This window comes from Scardinius erythrophthalmus (genome assembly GCF_964197995.2).
Source record: "Scardinius erythrophthalmus genome assembly, chromosome: 14".
NCBI lineage: Eukaryota > Metazoa > Chordata > Actinopteri > Cypriniformes > Leuciscidae > Scardinius > Scardinius erythrophthalmus.
The window spans coordinates 10,523,401-10,541,134 of record NC_138234.1 but is presented as its reverse complement, the minus strand read 5'-3'; the positions used below and the strand labels follow the sequence as shown (position 1 = coordinate 10,541,134).

Here is a 17,734-nt window from a genome sequence, read left to right as displayed (position 1 = left end):
GACTCTCTAAGTCTTGGTTCAAATGACTTGTACATGTGTAGGCGAGGCGTCAGCTTCCTCTGGTATTTTATGTGAGCGGAGAGATGTCTTCTCTAACACACAGACATGGATAGAATTACAGGTCAATTTCACACTGATACATGATCTTCAGTACCAGTCCTGACTATACCGCATATCCGCGATTCACTTACTAACCGTATATCATTCTCTTATGGCGTCTGAAATCACATACTTTACTATTGTATTGTAGCGAAAAATGAGAATCACAGTACTCAGATGACCTACTTCTTCCAGTAAGATTCTGAAGTGAGCTAGGATGAACACTTTACTATCCCATGAGGCCACGGGAGAGGATTTAGGCTTGTTGGACTTCATACAGCGCTGCACAGACCGATCGGCGGCTGACTTGAAGCAGTGCATGCCGGTTAGAAATTGTGTCCAACTTTTTATAACAGTAAAAGCTCTTTTCATGGAGTCACGATGATATATATTTGTCATATTTATCAAAATAAAACTGATAAAATAACGTAGAGCCCACTTTATTGATAGTATAGACCTATGTCGAACTTTATTTTTGTGCAAACAACTGCATCACTACTCTTCATATGCATGAACAAAAGAAGGAGAAGCGGCCAACTGCAGCATTGAAGCATAATGAAACTCCATAGCTCCTCTATGTGTCTCGAGACCAGTGTGTCTCACAGGTATCTCTCATTAGCATTTACTCCAGTGGCCTCGTTTTGCTCCCACGGCTCTTGGCCCACTTTTTACGTCACAATATTGGAAATATTTCCGTTTAAAACCATGAAGCCGAGCCAATGGATATCAGACAAGCAGTGTGAATGCTATGCGCAGGAGTAATGCTGGTAAGAAGTCTTTAATCTCATGTTGTTCTTTAGTCAATTCACTACAGAAAGTGAAAGTAAAAACAACTGAATTGCTCATGACATCATAGAAAGGGAATTCCCTCACATTCTATTGAATTAATAGGAAATTGTATGATATTAATGGGTAAACATTACCTAACATCTCAGCCTTTTTATATGTGAAGTCTCTGTGTACATTCTTACAACTCAAACACCCTAAACATTTACATGGTTATTTGTTTAAAGTCTGGAATTTCCCAGCTTATTAAAAAAGTTTTGTTCATCTTTATTATAGTAGGGTCAAAATCACCATAAAGTGCCTGTGAGACTACACAATTTCCAAAATAAAAAGCTGATATTATCCATTTAATTTCATTTTTGTTTAATTAAGGAGACCTTAGGCTGTTAGAAATGCATGTTGGCCAAGCGGCACTTTTTATAAATAAACTGCAAGCAGGCAATGTACAGGCAAACCATGCCCACCCTGTCATGGACAAATTCAAAGTAGAGCTAATAGATTTTCATGGCATAGTGGTTATATAATATAGATTTTCAAAAAGATATATAGTCCCTTTCTCAACAATACATTTTAGTTAATCGTAAAAGTCTTTTTAGCCTCCATTTTTGCTCATTTACCTCCATTGCAACTTGCAAAATTAATATTGTTGCACTTTCTTTTCTAAATAGCATTTAAAAACAAAGAATTCTGGTCAAACTTTCAAACAATACTTACTGGCCCTCATGTCTTTATAAAGAAATCACACAAAAGGTTTTAATAACTAGTTAAAATAATTTGCTTATTTTCATAGAAAGATAAATATGACAGGGTGGGAAACATGCACAAGTGGACCTTGGCATGACGGTGGACAAAGGCTTTAATAGGTGAAGGGAACAAGAACATCAGAGAAATAACAGGAACAACATGAAACTCATAATTCAATATTAAACTAAAATGCTCACTTGATTTGTTTTGATTTGCGGATTCATTCAGTAACGAAAGTTCTCTGTGTGTGGCTTTTGTTTAAAACTATTTAGTTTTTTTTTGCAAAATAGAGAAAAAACTGACAATATTGTGTTTAAAATGTAACACAATTTTAACCTGTTTAGAATAAGTATCTGTATACTGTTGTATAAAATCAATATCACATTTGCAATTAAGCATATATTCTGGGAAATGTGTTTAACTTTATCATCATTATAATATAAATTTAAGACAAGGGTGGACATTTGTTACCACTCTTCGGCGCTCCTTGTTTTTGTTTAGTTTGTTGTATTTTTTTTCTTTTCTACACTTACACTGGAGCCACAGTACATCACAGACCATGCCTACACTTACTCTACATTACTGATTTTGCTGACGTTACATTAGCACTCGTTTGTTTTACTTTCTATTTTGTTAACAAACCTTGGGTTAAATTCGACGATAATGTTTGTCCCTTCCTTTGTTGCGTCCTTTAGGAGTCACAGGTCGTAAAAGAAAGCATCAACTGCAAAGTGTCCAATGTGTAAACAATATGATTTACGCACTAAATTTAGCATAAACTCCAGCACAATTTGCATATTTTTAATATATTTGCAATTTGCATATTTTATATGGCAATATTTCAGCAGATTTCAGTAGTCCCTACAAGAATACACATAGTAGAACTGTGTTTCGATTGTGTTTACACAAATATCTTTGTGCATTAATATGCAAAAGAGCAGCTGCCAATCAAATAACACACAAGTATTGAATTGAGTCTGCACTTCAAACACTGTAATTGTTATTACTGGTATTGTTAAAGGTATTGGGAGAGACTGGTATTGTTGTGTTGCTAATTTTTACTAACTTTTTAATTTTATTTACCACCATTTGTTATTTTGGCGTGAATACTTCTGGTAATATTTGTCAGGTGAAATGTTACAGCACACAAATGTGTGATGACTTGATAAAACAATGACCAAATTTGTACTATTTTCATAGTGTTTTTGTATAGTCTTCATGGGTTTGTTCTATTATCATCTGTGAACAAATATCTGTAATATGTATAGGGGTGAATGGTATCCTTAAAACTCTTTGCTTATACTGAATTTTGAATTTGAAAAGTTTATTTGAACAATAAGACAAATTAAAAAACAACAATCAAACGATACAAGTCGATATGTACAAAAAAAGAAGAAAAAATAAACAAAAAATAAAAGAAGAAAAAAAATAAATAAATAAATACGTCATTGTTCAAAAAGGAGTGGGAAGAAGCTAGCGCTTATTCAATCCCACCCCCTTGCCACACACAATTAACTACCTTGTATGATATTACAATATCTATGAATTAATAAATAATAGTAGTAAATAGTATAACAATAACAGTTACACCATTAATAGACTATCAATTTAATAATAATGTATTTAATAATAATGATATTTTTAAACATCAATATCATACAAATTTCAATAACTAATCATTATCACTACCTCATTATACTCATTATACTCTCCTCAATTAACTGGGCTGAGTTTCCCGATAATGTTGTCTCTTAGCGCACTACGAAGACTCTAAAGGTATAACTTAACTGAAGGTATACCATTTCTAGGCGTGTTCCCCGAACTATACCTTAGGAAGCTGCTTAAGATATACCTTCTTACGTGCGACGTTACCCGGCGCTGTCCGTGGCGATGGTGCTGAATCGATGGCTCGAGAATCAATTATTCACTCGTGCAGGGGCTGTTTATGTGAGAAAGAGGTGTTCTTTATAAATGAAGCACTTCAGAAATAGTTTAAATTGCATTTATTAGGACTCATGGGATATTTTAAAAAATAATCCAAACTATAATAGCCTTGCCTACATATTTTAAAATTGTAGGCTATCATATATTGCTGCCATAATAACCATTTAAATTTTTTATGTGCTTTCTTCTCTTTCCCATTTTTGTTCGCTGAGGTGGAGCTGCGATGAAATATTGTAAATACTTTCCAGCATTTCAGTAAATAAAAGTGTACGTCATGTACGGTGCTCGGCAGTGATCAAAAAAGGATTTAAACAGTGGATTTTGAATCTCTTCTTGAAAACGCAGAGATGTGGATTCAGACGGCAATTAAATTACCGTACGACCTGTTTGTCAAAAAACAGTAGGTACTAATTTGGCCAGGAATTTTTACGAGGGTTGGGTGAGAAAAAAACACTGATATTATGGATTCGGACGGCAATAAAATAACTGACTTACCCCTGTAAATGTTTAAAATACCGTACGAGCCAATGAGAAACAGTTTTAGCGTCCGAATAGGACTTAACTGACAGTAGCCTATGCTTTCACTGGCCTTTAAAAGCGCTCTTTAATTAAAATAAATGTATAAAATTGTATAATATAATAATATGATTAAAATTCTAACAACAATCAATGTAATGACAATTTTATTATTTGCATGAAAACACTTGAATTAGCCTAATTGAACACTGTCTGTGTTTATTAAAACTTCAGAATTATATTCATATAGACCCACAACAGTGATAAGGTAAAGCTAAGAGTGGTCTAGACCAACCTTCCGAAAGTATGACTTACAGAAGGTATACTTAACTAAGAACGTTTCGGGAAACACGTATTAACGATAAGGTACAGCTTAAGGTGTAACTTAAGAACGACGTAGCATTAAGAAGGTTTCGGGAAACCCAGCCCTGATGCTTAGATGCATTTATCAGATCATTTAAATGCCGTGAAGTATTTTTGCTACATAGTGTTTTTCACCCATTGTACATTTTATCATATGGGAATAAAAGACTAAATTCAATCTGTTCAATCATATAAAGCGATCAAACTTTTTGAAGCGACAAATTGGTCGTTCTGTGGGCCGTCAAAGGAGGGACAGAAATGTCTCAGATTTCATTTTTGGAACAACATGAGGTTGAGTAAATGATATCGGTTTCATTTTTGGTTTAACTATCCCTTTATCATAACTTGCTGCGGAGCAGGAAAGAAAGAAAAAAAATGGCTGTTTAGTAAACATGTTGCATAACCTGCTGTTTGAACATTTTATCCAGGTGTGTCAGCGAAACAAGCTCAGACACAACTAGTCATAACTTTCGGTTTTATACAGAAGAACACAATTTTACTTGTGCATTTACACAGACAAAAGCTTTTATTTCCACAGAATCAGGGCTGTGTGACTACTGTAAAATGAGGGTCTTTATTTTGCTCTCAGTGTGTGTGTTAAAGAGTGGTAAGTGCAAAATTTATTTGTAACGTGTTTATAACGTTATGTTTATAACGTCTTTTTTGAATGATAATGAAACAAAAAGTGTGTAGTGTGAACATGACGCTGTATTAATTTATTCTGGTGTAATCATTTTTTTAGCTATTGCAGTTGGGTTTAGGATAAAATTGTTATTTTATGAGGTTGCTGTAACACATTTGCGTGTAAAATTGTTTCCTGGCCATTTATTCTGAATCACTATTAATATTTAAGAGGAATAGTCAAAATAATTTGAATTGTTCTGTTAAATCAGTCTTAAACTTTCAATTGCTGATAAATCGGATTCTATAAATGCATTCGAAATAAAAGGGCACTGATACTGTACAATAAAAAAAAGAAATTAATATTGTGGAAAATAGCAATAAGCTCATTTACACCGGGGGATTGATAAAACGAGTAATGATCTCTGTGTGGGAAGGGGATGTGTTTGAAGAGGTGTTTGTGAGTGATGTGTAAGAGTATAAATGTGTAAATTAATGATGTTCTTCTGCTGTTTGATTTCATGTGTCTAATTGAAGGCGATTTGATTGCAGTATTTAGACATATAAACAATACATAAAAAGTACTTGACAAAGTGTACCATTAAGAATCTTCCCAACAAATATTCAATTTAAGAGCTCTACGGATAATTAAAACTGTCCAGACTGATTTGTTCTAATGCTGGATATTCAACCTATAACGAATGCAAGAGCAGAGTTGAAACTCGTTGTGCTTCCCTTCCCTTCAAACAAAGCAAAGAATATTTTCACAGGACTTTCCTGTTGTATAATTGTGTTCAGCTTATAATAACTTTGTGTCTTCTTCAGGTGTTCATGGTGTTAGTGAACATGAAGTGAATGTGGCAAAGGGAGTTTCAGTCACTTTAAACACTGATGTTGCAACAGCCCAACAAGGAGAGATTAGATGGTATTATAATGACATTGTCATCGCTGAAATCACTGGAGATCAGAGTAAGATCTGTACAAATGTTCAGTGTGAAGAGAGATTCAGAGACAGACTTGAGCTGGATCATCAGACTGGATCTCTGACCATCATAAACACCAGAAACACAGATGCTGGAGTTTATCATATACAGTTTAACAGCAGCAGCGAGAGTGAAAAGATCTTCAATGTTATTGTCTGTGGTAAGTTGAGTGAAACGCAGGTTATATTTAAATCACATAATTTTTATTTTAATAGTAATGTTCAGACATTCCTGTAGTAAATTTACAGTTTATATTATTTTGTGATCACAAGAAGCTATTTTATATTATTTTAAAAAATAATGTTCTAAATTATGGTCGTTTATATTCTCATTTCAGTAATGCAATAAATTGTATGTTATACATGTGCACGTGTAAAATGAGCAGCGTGTGGGTCAAAAATGGCTCCTTCCAGCATCCGTTGGTTTGTGTTTCAGGTTTATCTATTGGAAAACAAATGAACATCGCGGAGGGAGGATCTATCCTTTTAGACGCTGGTGTAATGAAACAAAATGAAACGGCAACATGGTATTTTGATGACAGTCTCATCGCTCTAGTCACTGGAGATCTCAGTAAGATCTGTACAGATGTTCAGTGGAAGGATAGTAATGATAGATTCAGAGACAGACTGAAGCTGAATTATCAGTTTTCATGGTCTCTGATCATCACAAACATGAATTTAACAGACTCTGGACTTTATACACTAAAGATCAACAGGGGCAGTTTCGGCATCATGAGCACTGTGACTGTGACTGTTACTGGTGAGTGTCATTTAATCATTCAAGGCACTTCTCCCTTGCAGTTTTAGAAAACAGTTGTTAAATCAATAATTAAATATTTTTTGTAAAAGTTATTGTGAAGTGAATATCATTCCACCTTCGCATGCATGTCAAAGTAACATAATTTTCACCTCGCGTGTTACTCTTACAATCATTTGATGTTTACCAATGTAAAGTGATAGTTCACCCAAAAATGAAAATTCTCCCATGATTTAATCCCCACTCAAGCCACATGCAAAAAACATCCATGTTTAAAACTTTATAAACAATAACAACCAGCTTCCGTCAACCATCCGTATGCGTAGTCGACTTACAACGGAAGTGTAACTTCTATACAACGTATGGATGAACGCCGACACACAGTGGATACAGCAAAATGAAACACTGGCATTTTTACAACAATAAACAATGAGCATTTTTAAAGAAAATTATTGGACGATTTCGATACAAGAGAAGAGGAACTTGAATTTGTTACCCAGACCTATTTGTTTGAACCACAAGAAATGTCTATTCTTACCTACTCCAACATCACACAAGAAGTTGCACTACCGCCGTAAGCTGGTTATTATAGTTTATAAAGGTTTAAATATGGATATTTTTCTAACAAAAAAACCCATTGCTTCGCTTCAGAAGGCCTTTAATAACCCATTGAGTCATGTGGATTATTTTTATGATGGATGAATGCACTTTTTCGGGCTTCAAAATCTCGTGCTTCAATCACTAAAGCTTGGATGAGCAAGGCTATTTAAAAAAAATAAATACTTTGTGTTCGTCTGAAAGAAGATATCTTTAGATCTTTATCTTTAAAAGAAGCCATATACATGTAGGGTGGCTTGAGGGTAAGTGAATCATAGGATAACATTTTTGGGTGAACTAACCTATTTAACATGAACATTTTATTATAATTTTTTCCCTGGGCTGATGCTTCCCATTGAGCTGTTTGAGCCGCTGTTATTCAAAAACCAACCAGGTGGCGCCATTTATGTAAACAGTCTCATTCAATGGATGACCAAAGTCGAAAGTATATCTGTAAAATCAGTTGCATTCCAGTAATAATGACTGTCTGTAATTCCAGTTCCAAGTCTGATTCCCGCTGCTGTTGCTGCTGCTGTTCTGCTGGTGGCTGTTTATTCCTGTTACACACAACTTCAGAACGGTAAATATTTCAAACAGACAATTTAACACAAATAGATTTATAGTGGTTTTTAAAAGAAAACTAAATTATGAATTTCCTCTGATTCAACAAATAAATAATGTGTTTAATTAAGTATGTTGTCATTGTTGAAACAGATGACAGGATGCAGCGCAACGATCGGGTGAAATCCCATCGGCACTGAATCTGTCTCAGATCTCAAAGTGGAATTTGAGTTTCGTTTGTGTGGTTTCATTCAGATATCATTACTTACAAAAGTACACTGCTATTTTATGGTTTAAGTTAAAAATGAATAGATACATTTATTATTATTATTATTATTATTAGTGGTAGTATTAGTAGTAGTAATTAATTGTTTATTAATACGGGTATTATGATTCTGCTTTAGGGTCAAGTTGTAACAAATGTGAGAACGGTTTTCCTTTTTATTGTCCTTTATTATGATCAATGCAAATGCAAATCAACAAATAAATGAAGTATAACAATATAAGCAAAGCAATATGAGAGTAAATATATGTAACAATTAAGTATTTTCTTCTTTCTTTCTGTTTTTGGATAATTTTGCATTTAAATTTTTGAAGATTTTGAAAAAAAATATTGTTCTGTATAATGTTTGTAAATGCAATTGTATTTTTTAATGTAGTCTGATATACTTATGTATGTAAATGTTAATGTAGGCTACACATATGGGTTTTGAAGTATATGCACTATCAAATGTTTTTTTAACACTGAAGACAGGAGTAATGATGCTGAAAATTCAGCTTTGATCACAGGAATAAATTACATTTACAATATATTCACATAGAAACCAGCTATTAACCTCTATATATTCTTTTTTAATGTACACCCAGGATGTACAGGATCTCAAGAAAACCCCATGAAAATAAAATGGGATTTTGTAACATAATATTGTATATTTTGTTAAAATAGGTTTTTATATATACACTCTAAGAAATGATATGTTGGCTTTAATTAACTATTTTATGTCAACCGGTCCCACATAACTGGGTTATGTTGGATTTATGTAACATTATTTATTTCAATAAACTTAAGTTAATTACATAAGGTTAATCCAATGCCGTTTAGTTGAATAAGGTTAACAGTCTTAATTTTGTCCAAAACAATTAAGTTAATTAAGTTCAATTATCCTAAAATTAATATTTTTACATTCAACCAACACAAATAATCCAGTTTCATTATGAGTTTATTCAATGAATACATTCACTTTTTCTTTTTTTACAATTTTGTTTACATTTTTACAAACATTTCCAACGTGAACATGTACACAATATTTACTCTGTAAAGACTGCCTTCACTTTTCAAGAAAATAATTAAATAAATAATTTTAAAAAAGCATATTGCCTTTAGGTGAAAGGATTTATCAATCATTACTTATAAAGGTGTTCTGCAAAAAAAGCAGCAAACAATTTATCAGTTGTTTAAAACAAGACTATTATGCAAAGGAATGTAACATGGTTGATATTGAAACAAAAGTACTGTAACAGTCAACAGTGCAACATTATAGAAAGACCAGAAATGTTCCTAACCTCAGATTTCAAGAGTTTATTTTTCAGGCGTAAATAAGACCTGGCATCGAAGAACACACTTCTGCACATTGTTCAGGTTGTCATGTATTTAGATGCCTTAAATCATGATGATGCCAACATATTTGTAAGGATCTGTAGCCTCTGCTCCTTCATGTTTGACCACATAGATTCCTAAGGTGGTCTTGCGTACTGAGGTTAGGACTTCATGTTCAACATCCTAAAAAAATACATAAAATAACAATTAACAACAGATCTGGGGTGAAAGGGATAGCTGATTTTAGAGAAACATCCAATCTTTTTTATAAATGTAAATAATTTACCATGCACTCCTTCACAAGGTTTGAGAGGGCCAGGTAAACAGCAAGTGCATTCAAGATGAATTCACCTTTTCCCAGTGGTGTCATTCTGAACAATGAGACAAATAAGCAGTGTTCAGAAGAATTAACACAAATTATGCCAAAGTTATTTCTACAAGAGCCAAAAAAAATATTATCTGCAACTGCATCTGTGAGGGCCTCAAAATTCAGAGAACCAGTACAATAAAAGTAATAAGTGGTTCTAAACCAAAAGCTTTGCTACAGAAAAGCCATTAAATAATCTTGGATGTCAGAGCTGTTCCAATTGTAGGTGCATAAATCACAAATCTGATGCTGCTGAGAAATAGGGTAAAGAGACGAACAAGCTCTGAAATTAAAACAGAATTAATCTTGTACATATTATCCAGAGCTTATATACAAAAATTCAAGGGATACCCAAAAGTTCTGTATTTTTTTTTTTTTTACTGACATTTATGTCATTCAAACTCCCAAAGTCTTTTTTCCTGTTTTTCCTGCTCATTTCTGTCATTACAATGACAGTCAATGGTGAATTCTTCTTCCGAAGCTTCAATAGCATCAAACAATTGCATGTGACTTTAGAAGCTTCAGAACAGGAACTCACCGTTGACTTTAATTGCATGGACAGAAATGAGCAGTACAACCACATAATTTACCTTTTTAGTTAGAAAAGCGAAAAATAAAAGGGATTCGGTGACATGAAGCAGAGTAAATGATGTTCATCTTTGGGTATACTATTTTAATCTATAGTGAATTATTGTCAGATAAAAAATGATGAAGAATATAACAGAACATACCAGATCCATAACTGACAGGATGCTTATGATCTTCTTTACCGCTGTTCCTTCTGTCTTTTTGAAATTTTTGAGGAGCTGGGTTCAGAAATGAACAAAAAGGACAAATCAGGTTGGTTGCTGATAAATTTGAGTCTTTACAATATTATCATATACCAAGACTAACAGTATTTCTTTAACAGCATTTATCTGAATTACATCTAAAATACTTCAATTTATAATTTGGAATTGCATACAATAACCATCCAAGTAATTCATCACAGATGACATTACATTATAAAGACTTACCTCTAAAGAGTGCTGGCTATCTGTTATTAAATTCAGTGACGAAACGCAGATCTTCGATCATCTCATGTCTCCTGTGCGTAAATGTTCTGTCCATCAAGCACCTTGATAACCTGCATAAGTATTGAGCATATGTGGGACCACAGCGAATTCCATGTTTTAAAACTTTTTCTGTGTCCATGTACCAACCTGAAGTGTTTTAAAAGCTTAGATCTGGATGTTTGAGAAGAGCCACAATCTATGCACGTCACATGCAGGACTCCAAAATTCTGAGGAAACAAAAATGAAAATGTGAGTCAAATAATAATAATAATAATAATAATAATAAAAAATAAAAAAACTGTAGTAAAATTATTTTGGATGACCTAATAAGCTTACCAGATGCTACAGTAGATGCCATCTTACTCGAGTCAGTGTCAAACGTGTTTATTGCCATATGCCTATGCATTCTGTGTTTCAAAAGTTTCAGAGTTTTTATTTGACATTAAATAAAAATGCTCAACATTAAGGAAGTTATTAAAATTTATACTAAAACTAGATACAACTGCTGTATTGGGGCACAACATGGAGAAACTCTTCTTAACTAGCAATTTTATAAAAAAAAAAGGTCATTTGCCATTTTTTGTATGGGTGAATTCAAATATTATCAAAGTTCAGCAAGTTTAAAAGATCACATAAGAGCTAAAAAACGCTAGCAGCTAACAACACCACTTGAGGACAAGTGCTAAAGCAACTTAAATAAATACCAACAAAAACAGCGATTGACTATTCTAATTTACTGACAGCCTCAATATTAAAGGATAGGAAGTAAAATAACTCACCTTTTGGTCCAGATAAATACAAAATGTTGATTGCAGCCTCCGTTTGAGCATGATTTGATTCCCACAAAATGGAGAACGAGAGCTAAGAGATGAGCTACGCATTAACGTTCTTTGAAATATTTGCGCATGCGCAAATATAGCTCCACCTGTTGACCAAAGTGCGGTACTGCAGCGGTAACACAACTGCATTTCGTTAATTTAACTTAAGTGAGTTGTGTAAATTTGAGAAATGACTTTTTTCTAATTCTGTCAACACAACTGTTTTAGTTTTAATGCACAAACACAAGAACATTATTTAATTTGAGCATAGTTACATTTCTTTGGTTCAACAACAGCCATGTTTCATTTTTTAGAGTGTATATATATAAAAAAAACTTTATGTAAAATGTGTTCCCTCCACAAGGGATGTGTTGTGACATTGGCCCTTCATTTTTTTTTTTTGACAATTATGTAACAAAAACCATTTTTATAGTCTCCCATTGATGTCTATGAAAAAAACATTTTTACATTTATATAACATTTTAAAATACCTTGATTCCTTATTGAATTAAAAGCAGGAGATGGGATAAAATATGTATCTGTCAATTAGACAAAGGTCAGATAAAACTATTACACCTGACATTTCTGCAGTAGCAGTTTTAACATTAAGTGACATGGCATCTGACGCACAGAAGCCAATGGCACATGTCACTATGCGTATTGGCACATCCGGTCTTCATTGGCATGTGCCATTGGATAGTGGCATGTGTCACTGACATTATTGGCATGTGCCAGTGGTGGATAGTGGCATGTGTCACTGCACTGACATCGCAACACACTGACACTGACATGTCACCTGACTGACACCGAGTCGCGGAACATGTCACCGTGTTGCGACACCTCCAGTAGTGACTAAAAGATTAATTAAACACCTATAGCCTACTGACGTAATTGTGGCACAAAATCCTAAATAAATAGCCTAATTTTGTGATTTTTAAAATATCAATTAAACGAATTAAAGTGCATTAATATTTTTTCAAACGTGTTATTTGTGTCACGTCTTTATTTGATTGGTACAGTATGTGTCACTGTATGTTTTGTAATACCAGAGCTACTTTACGATGTTTATCTCGCAAATTCACAAACTGCCCATTCTAGGAAAGACACGAAAAAAATCTATCATGGGTTACTACGAATACAGTCGCGTCCGTTACTGTAAACCTTTATTTTTGCGTGATGCTGCACAGACGCACGCCAGTAGGTGTCAGTATAAGTGAGTGTAACACTGGCCAGCGCATCTGTGGCTTTAGGCTAATATTTCAAAAATAATTGTATCGAATTATGTATGTAGGCTACACATTAACTTAGCGATATTATAAATCATATTTTTTGACAGCATAAAGCAAATTGTTATGCAAGTGGCATATGACGCAATCCATTGGCACATCTCACGTTTTAGTGACACATGCCAATAACCACTGGTGGTAGCCTACATGCCAGTTGGCCTGTGTCACTAAAACTGACATGTCTCTTTATCTTGTGGCACCTCCAGTAGTGACACCTGCAGCTGTCTGCCAGAGTATAATGTAGATTATGTAACATATGCACATAGTTAATTTGTACAACACAAATTATTTTATTTATTGAATAATTCCATAATGTTAAGGTAGGTCCTGTTTGTTGAATTTTCAAAATGCACTGAGCTGTTTTTTGCACTTGTATAGCCTAAATAGAGAATATAGCTAGTTTTTTACACTTTTTGGAAGGACTTGAAATATTAAAGCCACAGATAAGAATCTTGCGCTGGCCAGTGTTACACTCACTTATACTGACACCTACTGGCGTGCGTCTGTGCAGCCAGCATCACGCAAAAACAAAGGTTTACAGTAACGGACGCGACTGTATTCGTAGTAACCCATGATAGATTTTTTTTCGTGTCTTTCCTAGAATGGGCAGTTTGTGACTTTGCGAGATAAACATCATAAAGTAGCTCTGGTATTACAAAACATTCAGTGGCACATAGCCTACCAATCAAATAAAGACGTGACACAAATAACACGTTTGAAAAAATCTTAATGCACTTTAATTCGTTTAATTGATATTTTAAAAATCACAAAATTAGACTAATTATTTAGGATTTTGTGCCACAATTACGTCAGTAGGCTATAGGTGTTTAATTAATCTTTTAGTCACTACTGGAGGTGTCGCAACACGGTGACATGTTCCGCGACTCGGTGTCAGTCAGGTGACATGTCAGTGTCAGTGTGTTGCGATGTCAGTGCAGTGACACATGCCACTATCCACCACTGGCACATGCCAATAATGTCAGTGACACATGCCACTATCCAATGGCACATGCCAATGAAGACCGGATGTGCCACCGGATGTGCCAATACGCATAGTGACATGTGCCATTGGCTTCTGTGCGTCAGATGCCATGTCACTTAATGTTAATACCGCCTCTCCATTTCTGTCCCCTCACTTCTGAAATGATGGCTACGTCCCTGGTTCAGATTCTTCCTGTATATTTGTTTCTCTCCATTGTAATGCAACTTTTTTCATCAGGTGTTTAATATGTTACGAGGCCTGCATAGGTAAGAAAGTTACGTTGCATTCAATGCAACACGTAGGGTCTACCATTGTATTGGAGACATATATATGAATACACTTCAAACAATGACACTTGCCATTTTTCACAGCCTTGACTTATATAAAGTGTATTTACACTACAATTTAGTAATATCATACCTGATTAGGGGAGATAAAGAGTCAATAAAAGACACAGGACACGGAGCTGCTGCAATAACTTCTGAGTCACTAGCTGTGTCCCAAAGTGAAGGCTGCATCCTTCGAAGGCCGTATTTGAAGGCCGGATGGCCGTATTTGAAGGCCGATTGCGTCACCGCGGCGCGACGAAGGACGTCCCAATTCAAAGGCTGCATCCTTGGAAGGTCGCATTTGAAGGCCGATTGCGTCACCGCGGGTATTCAAAGGCCGGTTGCGTCATCGCGCCGCGACGAAGGCTTCCCTGATTCAAAAGCGACGCCAAATGCACCCTTCGTTTCCCAGTGAAAAGAAGGATACATAAATGGACACTTAGCGGCCTATTCTACCCCATAAGTCATTGCGCGCCGTTGACGACAGCATTTATTTATTTATTTTTAAAGGCGGCCGAGACTAGAGATCGGTGGTGGACAGCAAATTCACATTTAAATGTAAGTATTATGTTTTCATTTACTAAAAAAGCTAGCAAAACCAGAGTTAAAGTTTCTTATAAACTTAAAGAGCAACTTGCAGGTTAGAAGACCCAACAAGTCAATGTATAGAAAAATAATGTAGGAACTAGATTTTCTTAAAAAAAAATTTATAAATACGCTACAGTGGCTTCTGGAGTCGTTTTTGTGAGAAAATTTTACTTCCGCATCTGAAAATGGGCGTGACGGGCGAGAGTCGTGACGTAGCACGAGGGAGAGCGGTCGATTCAAACAACAGAGAAAAATGGATTGCAATGACATTTCGGACGCTGAGGAAATTGTTGACGGACCACAGCCATACAATTATGAGCCTGCTAGGCTGCCAAGAGAGCAGGGACAGGCCAGGATTAATGTTAGACAGAACATATTGGAACTTACAATAACAGAAACTAAGCTTTGATCAGGCGTTTGTCATGCTCATTAATATCCGCCCAGACTAACGTTACGTGATATAACTTAGCGGTTTCTCATCGAGAGACAGAGAGATATTTATTCCTGCAAACATTTTTTGTTCCATAGGTGCTTGTGTGGGAAATGCGAGGCAATGTTTACAGCTGAGGAAAGTCAGTGTTGCAGGGAGGTGGATGCATACTGGGCCTTAGTGGAAAATGCCCAACTTCCATGGTTGCAGTTAGTGTTACTACAGTAAAGCCATGGTGAATGTTGCTGATCTGTGGACACTGGATAGTTCGTTCATTCATTGCACAATGTTTATTCCTGGTTTCCACGTCAGCACTGTTCGATCCGTTAATAACGGAGAAATGTGAATATTTCTCACTAGATCTCGCAGCGATGTTATTACTTCAGTGGCGAATTCAAATGCTTTATTTACTGGATCTCGCAGTTAGGCTACAGTGTTGCTTGATCAGGCTCGCGCTGCACTGGTCCAAACTGATAAACAGTCCACACAAACACAATAACGAGTAGCTCAGTTTCGTTCCGCTTACATTGCGTTTGCCAGTTGATGTTGTGCTCGCGCCTACATCCGGCGGGAGAACCCGAAGATGTGTGCATAATTCTCCGGAGTGAAATGTGCGCCACAAACGACCGAGTGTGCGGTGACAGACGCGGCAGTGAAGTCTGCTCTCTTCACCTGAACAAAACGCACCCAAGAACGAAAAGCCTTGTTTTTCCTAGAAGGAAAATGATGGACACGATGTCCTGACAGGCTGGATTTTGTGCAACCAGCACAAACACAATCATTTACCATTATGGCTTCTCTAAAACTCGATCTAAAACTTTCTCTGTCGCTCACTACTGCTCTAACTACTACACCCACAATGAGAGCGCTGGCTGAACGCGAGCTCATATTTACCTCGGCATACGTCATATGACGCGTTGCTATAGGGGGAAAGGCGTATTCCAGAGCCTAGCACATTTTCATCAAAATCTCTACAACCAATTAGATTTCATTAGTAATTTCTACATATGTGTTTTTAAAAAACCTCTTCAGACAATATCAAGTATTAATTCAGTTATAAATTTAACCTGCAAGTTGCTCTTTAACTCCTTCGTCACCATTGCGTGGCTACATTTATCAGGTAGTTTTAGGCAAAACTTGTGGTAATAACGTTATTAGTTTAACGACCTATTTGTAATATTTGCACTTGTGTATTATAAAAAATATCACTCACCCAATAAAGCCCAAAACAATAAGAAAAGCTGTAGATAAGGCAATGGGATTTAACTTTTATGTGTTTTTGTAGTGCTGTCATGCAAGCTATGTGGTTTTAACCAAATTTTAGTATACAGAAATATGATTTCTTAAGTATTTTGTATGCGTGTCTTGATGTGTCATATTTTTCAGTGTTAACAATGCATTTAAGATTGCTCCTCTGTGTTAAGTAAACAAGCCATGGTTCATTTGCTCTGCCCTTAGGATTGCAAGTGTCCTGGGACAGGTGAGGGTGTGAGTGGGAAACCCACTGCTGAAACTTGGCCCTGGTTTGTCCTCATGGATGAGGTGTTGGGACAGAGGCATTGCACCAACGCCCCTGTCCTCATCGCCTCAATCCCTGAGGACACACCAGGGCCGAGTTCAGTAGTGGGTACCCACGGTGAGGAGGAGCCAGGGGCAGCAGCACCAGCAACACCAGTAGCAGCACCAGCCCCACCAGTAGCACCAGCAGGAGCACCAGCACGAAGGCGGCGAGACAGGACAGGTTTTTGGACTTGATCGGAGAAGAAATGCAACTACAGAGGGAGGCAGAGGCGAGGAGAGCACAGGAAAGAAGGGAGAGGATGGACAGGCTGTTTTCTCTTCTTGAGAGAATGATTGAAAAATATATACATTTTCTACATATTCTTGTTGAACTTTTTTCACTTTTATTTTTTAAAATAAAAATTATGTACATTTATTTTTATGCAACTTTAATTGTGTAAATAAAAGAGAATGAATTGTTCTGGACATTGTTTATTTTTGTAATGACAGTAATACTTTCTGCATGAAACAAATTCTATACCTTTTTATTTTTTCAAATAAAATTGGTAAATGAAAGTCATTTGTTCTATAGGCTACATTAAAGTACTTTTTCCAACTATTTACAAAATACGTTAAACATATCAAAGTCAACATAAACATTTAATTTTACAATACATAAAATAAGAAAAAAATGATGTAGACTCTATTGAGCTGAACTGCTGTACCGGGATGGGTTGCCCCTGGTAAGGCCTCCTGCTGGTAGGACATCATCTGGGATGGTCTCCAGAGCGTTTGAGTGCATATTTCCACTA

At 35.6% G+C, this 17,734-nt stretch overlaps 1 protein-coding gene and 2 long non-coding RNA genes across 4 annotated transcripts in view; 2 read left to right on the top strand and 1 right to left on the bottom strand.

The window, feature by feature from the left end:
* LOC308702017 (uncharacterized protein) overlaps positions 1-8,259 on the top strand; it is a 67,883-nt gene extending 59,624 nt beyond the window's left edge. For both annotated transcript variants that reach the window (XM_081384573.1, XM_081384572.1), the window contains 4 exons: positions 5,899-6,216; positions 6,492-6,815; positions 7,909-7,989; positions 8,124-8,259. In XM_081384573.1, coding sequence (XP_081240699.1) covers positions 5,899-6,216; positions 6,492-6,815; positions 7,909-7,989; positions 8,124-8,170 — 770 coding nt within the window. In that variant the 3' untranslated portion in view covers positions 8,171-8,259. The remainder of the gene's footprint in view (positions 1-5,898; positions 6,217-6,491; positions 6,816-7,908; positions 7,990-8,123) is intronic.
* LOC308701967 overlaps positions 1-17,734 on the top strand; it is a 756,660-nt gene that overhangs the window by 579,978 nt on the left and 158,948 nt on the right. The window lies entirely within an intron of this gene.
* On the bottom strand, positions 9,619-11,848 carry LOC308702018. The gene is made up of 7 exons (XR_014031553.1): positions 11,769-11,848; positions 11,326-11,396; positions 11,137-11,216; positions 10,951-11,060; positions 10,666-10,740; positions 9,854-9,938; positions 9,619-9,750 (listed from the first exon to the last, which is right to left on the bottom strand). It is a non-coding gene; the product is annotated as an uncharacterized lncRNA (long non-coding RNA).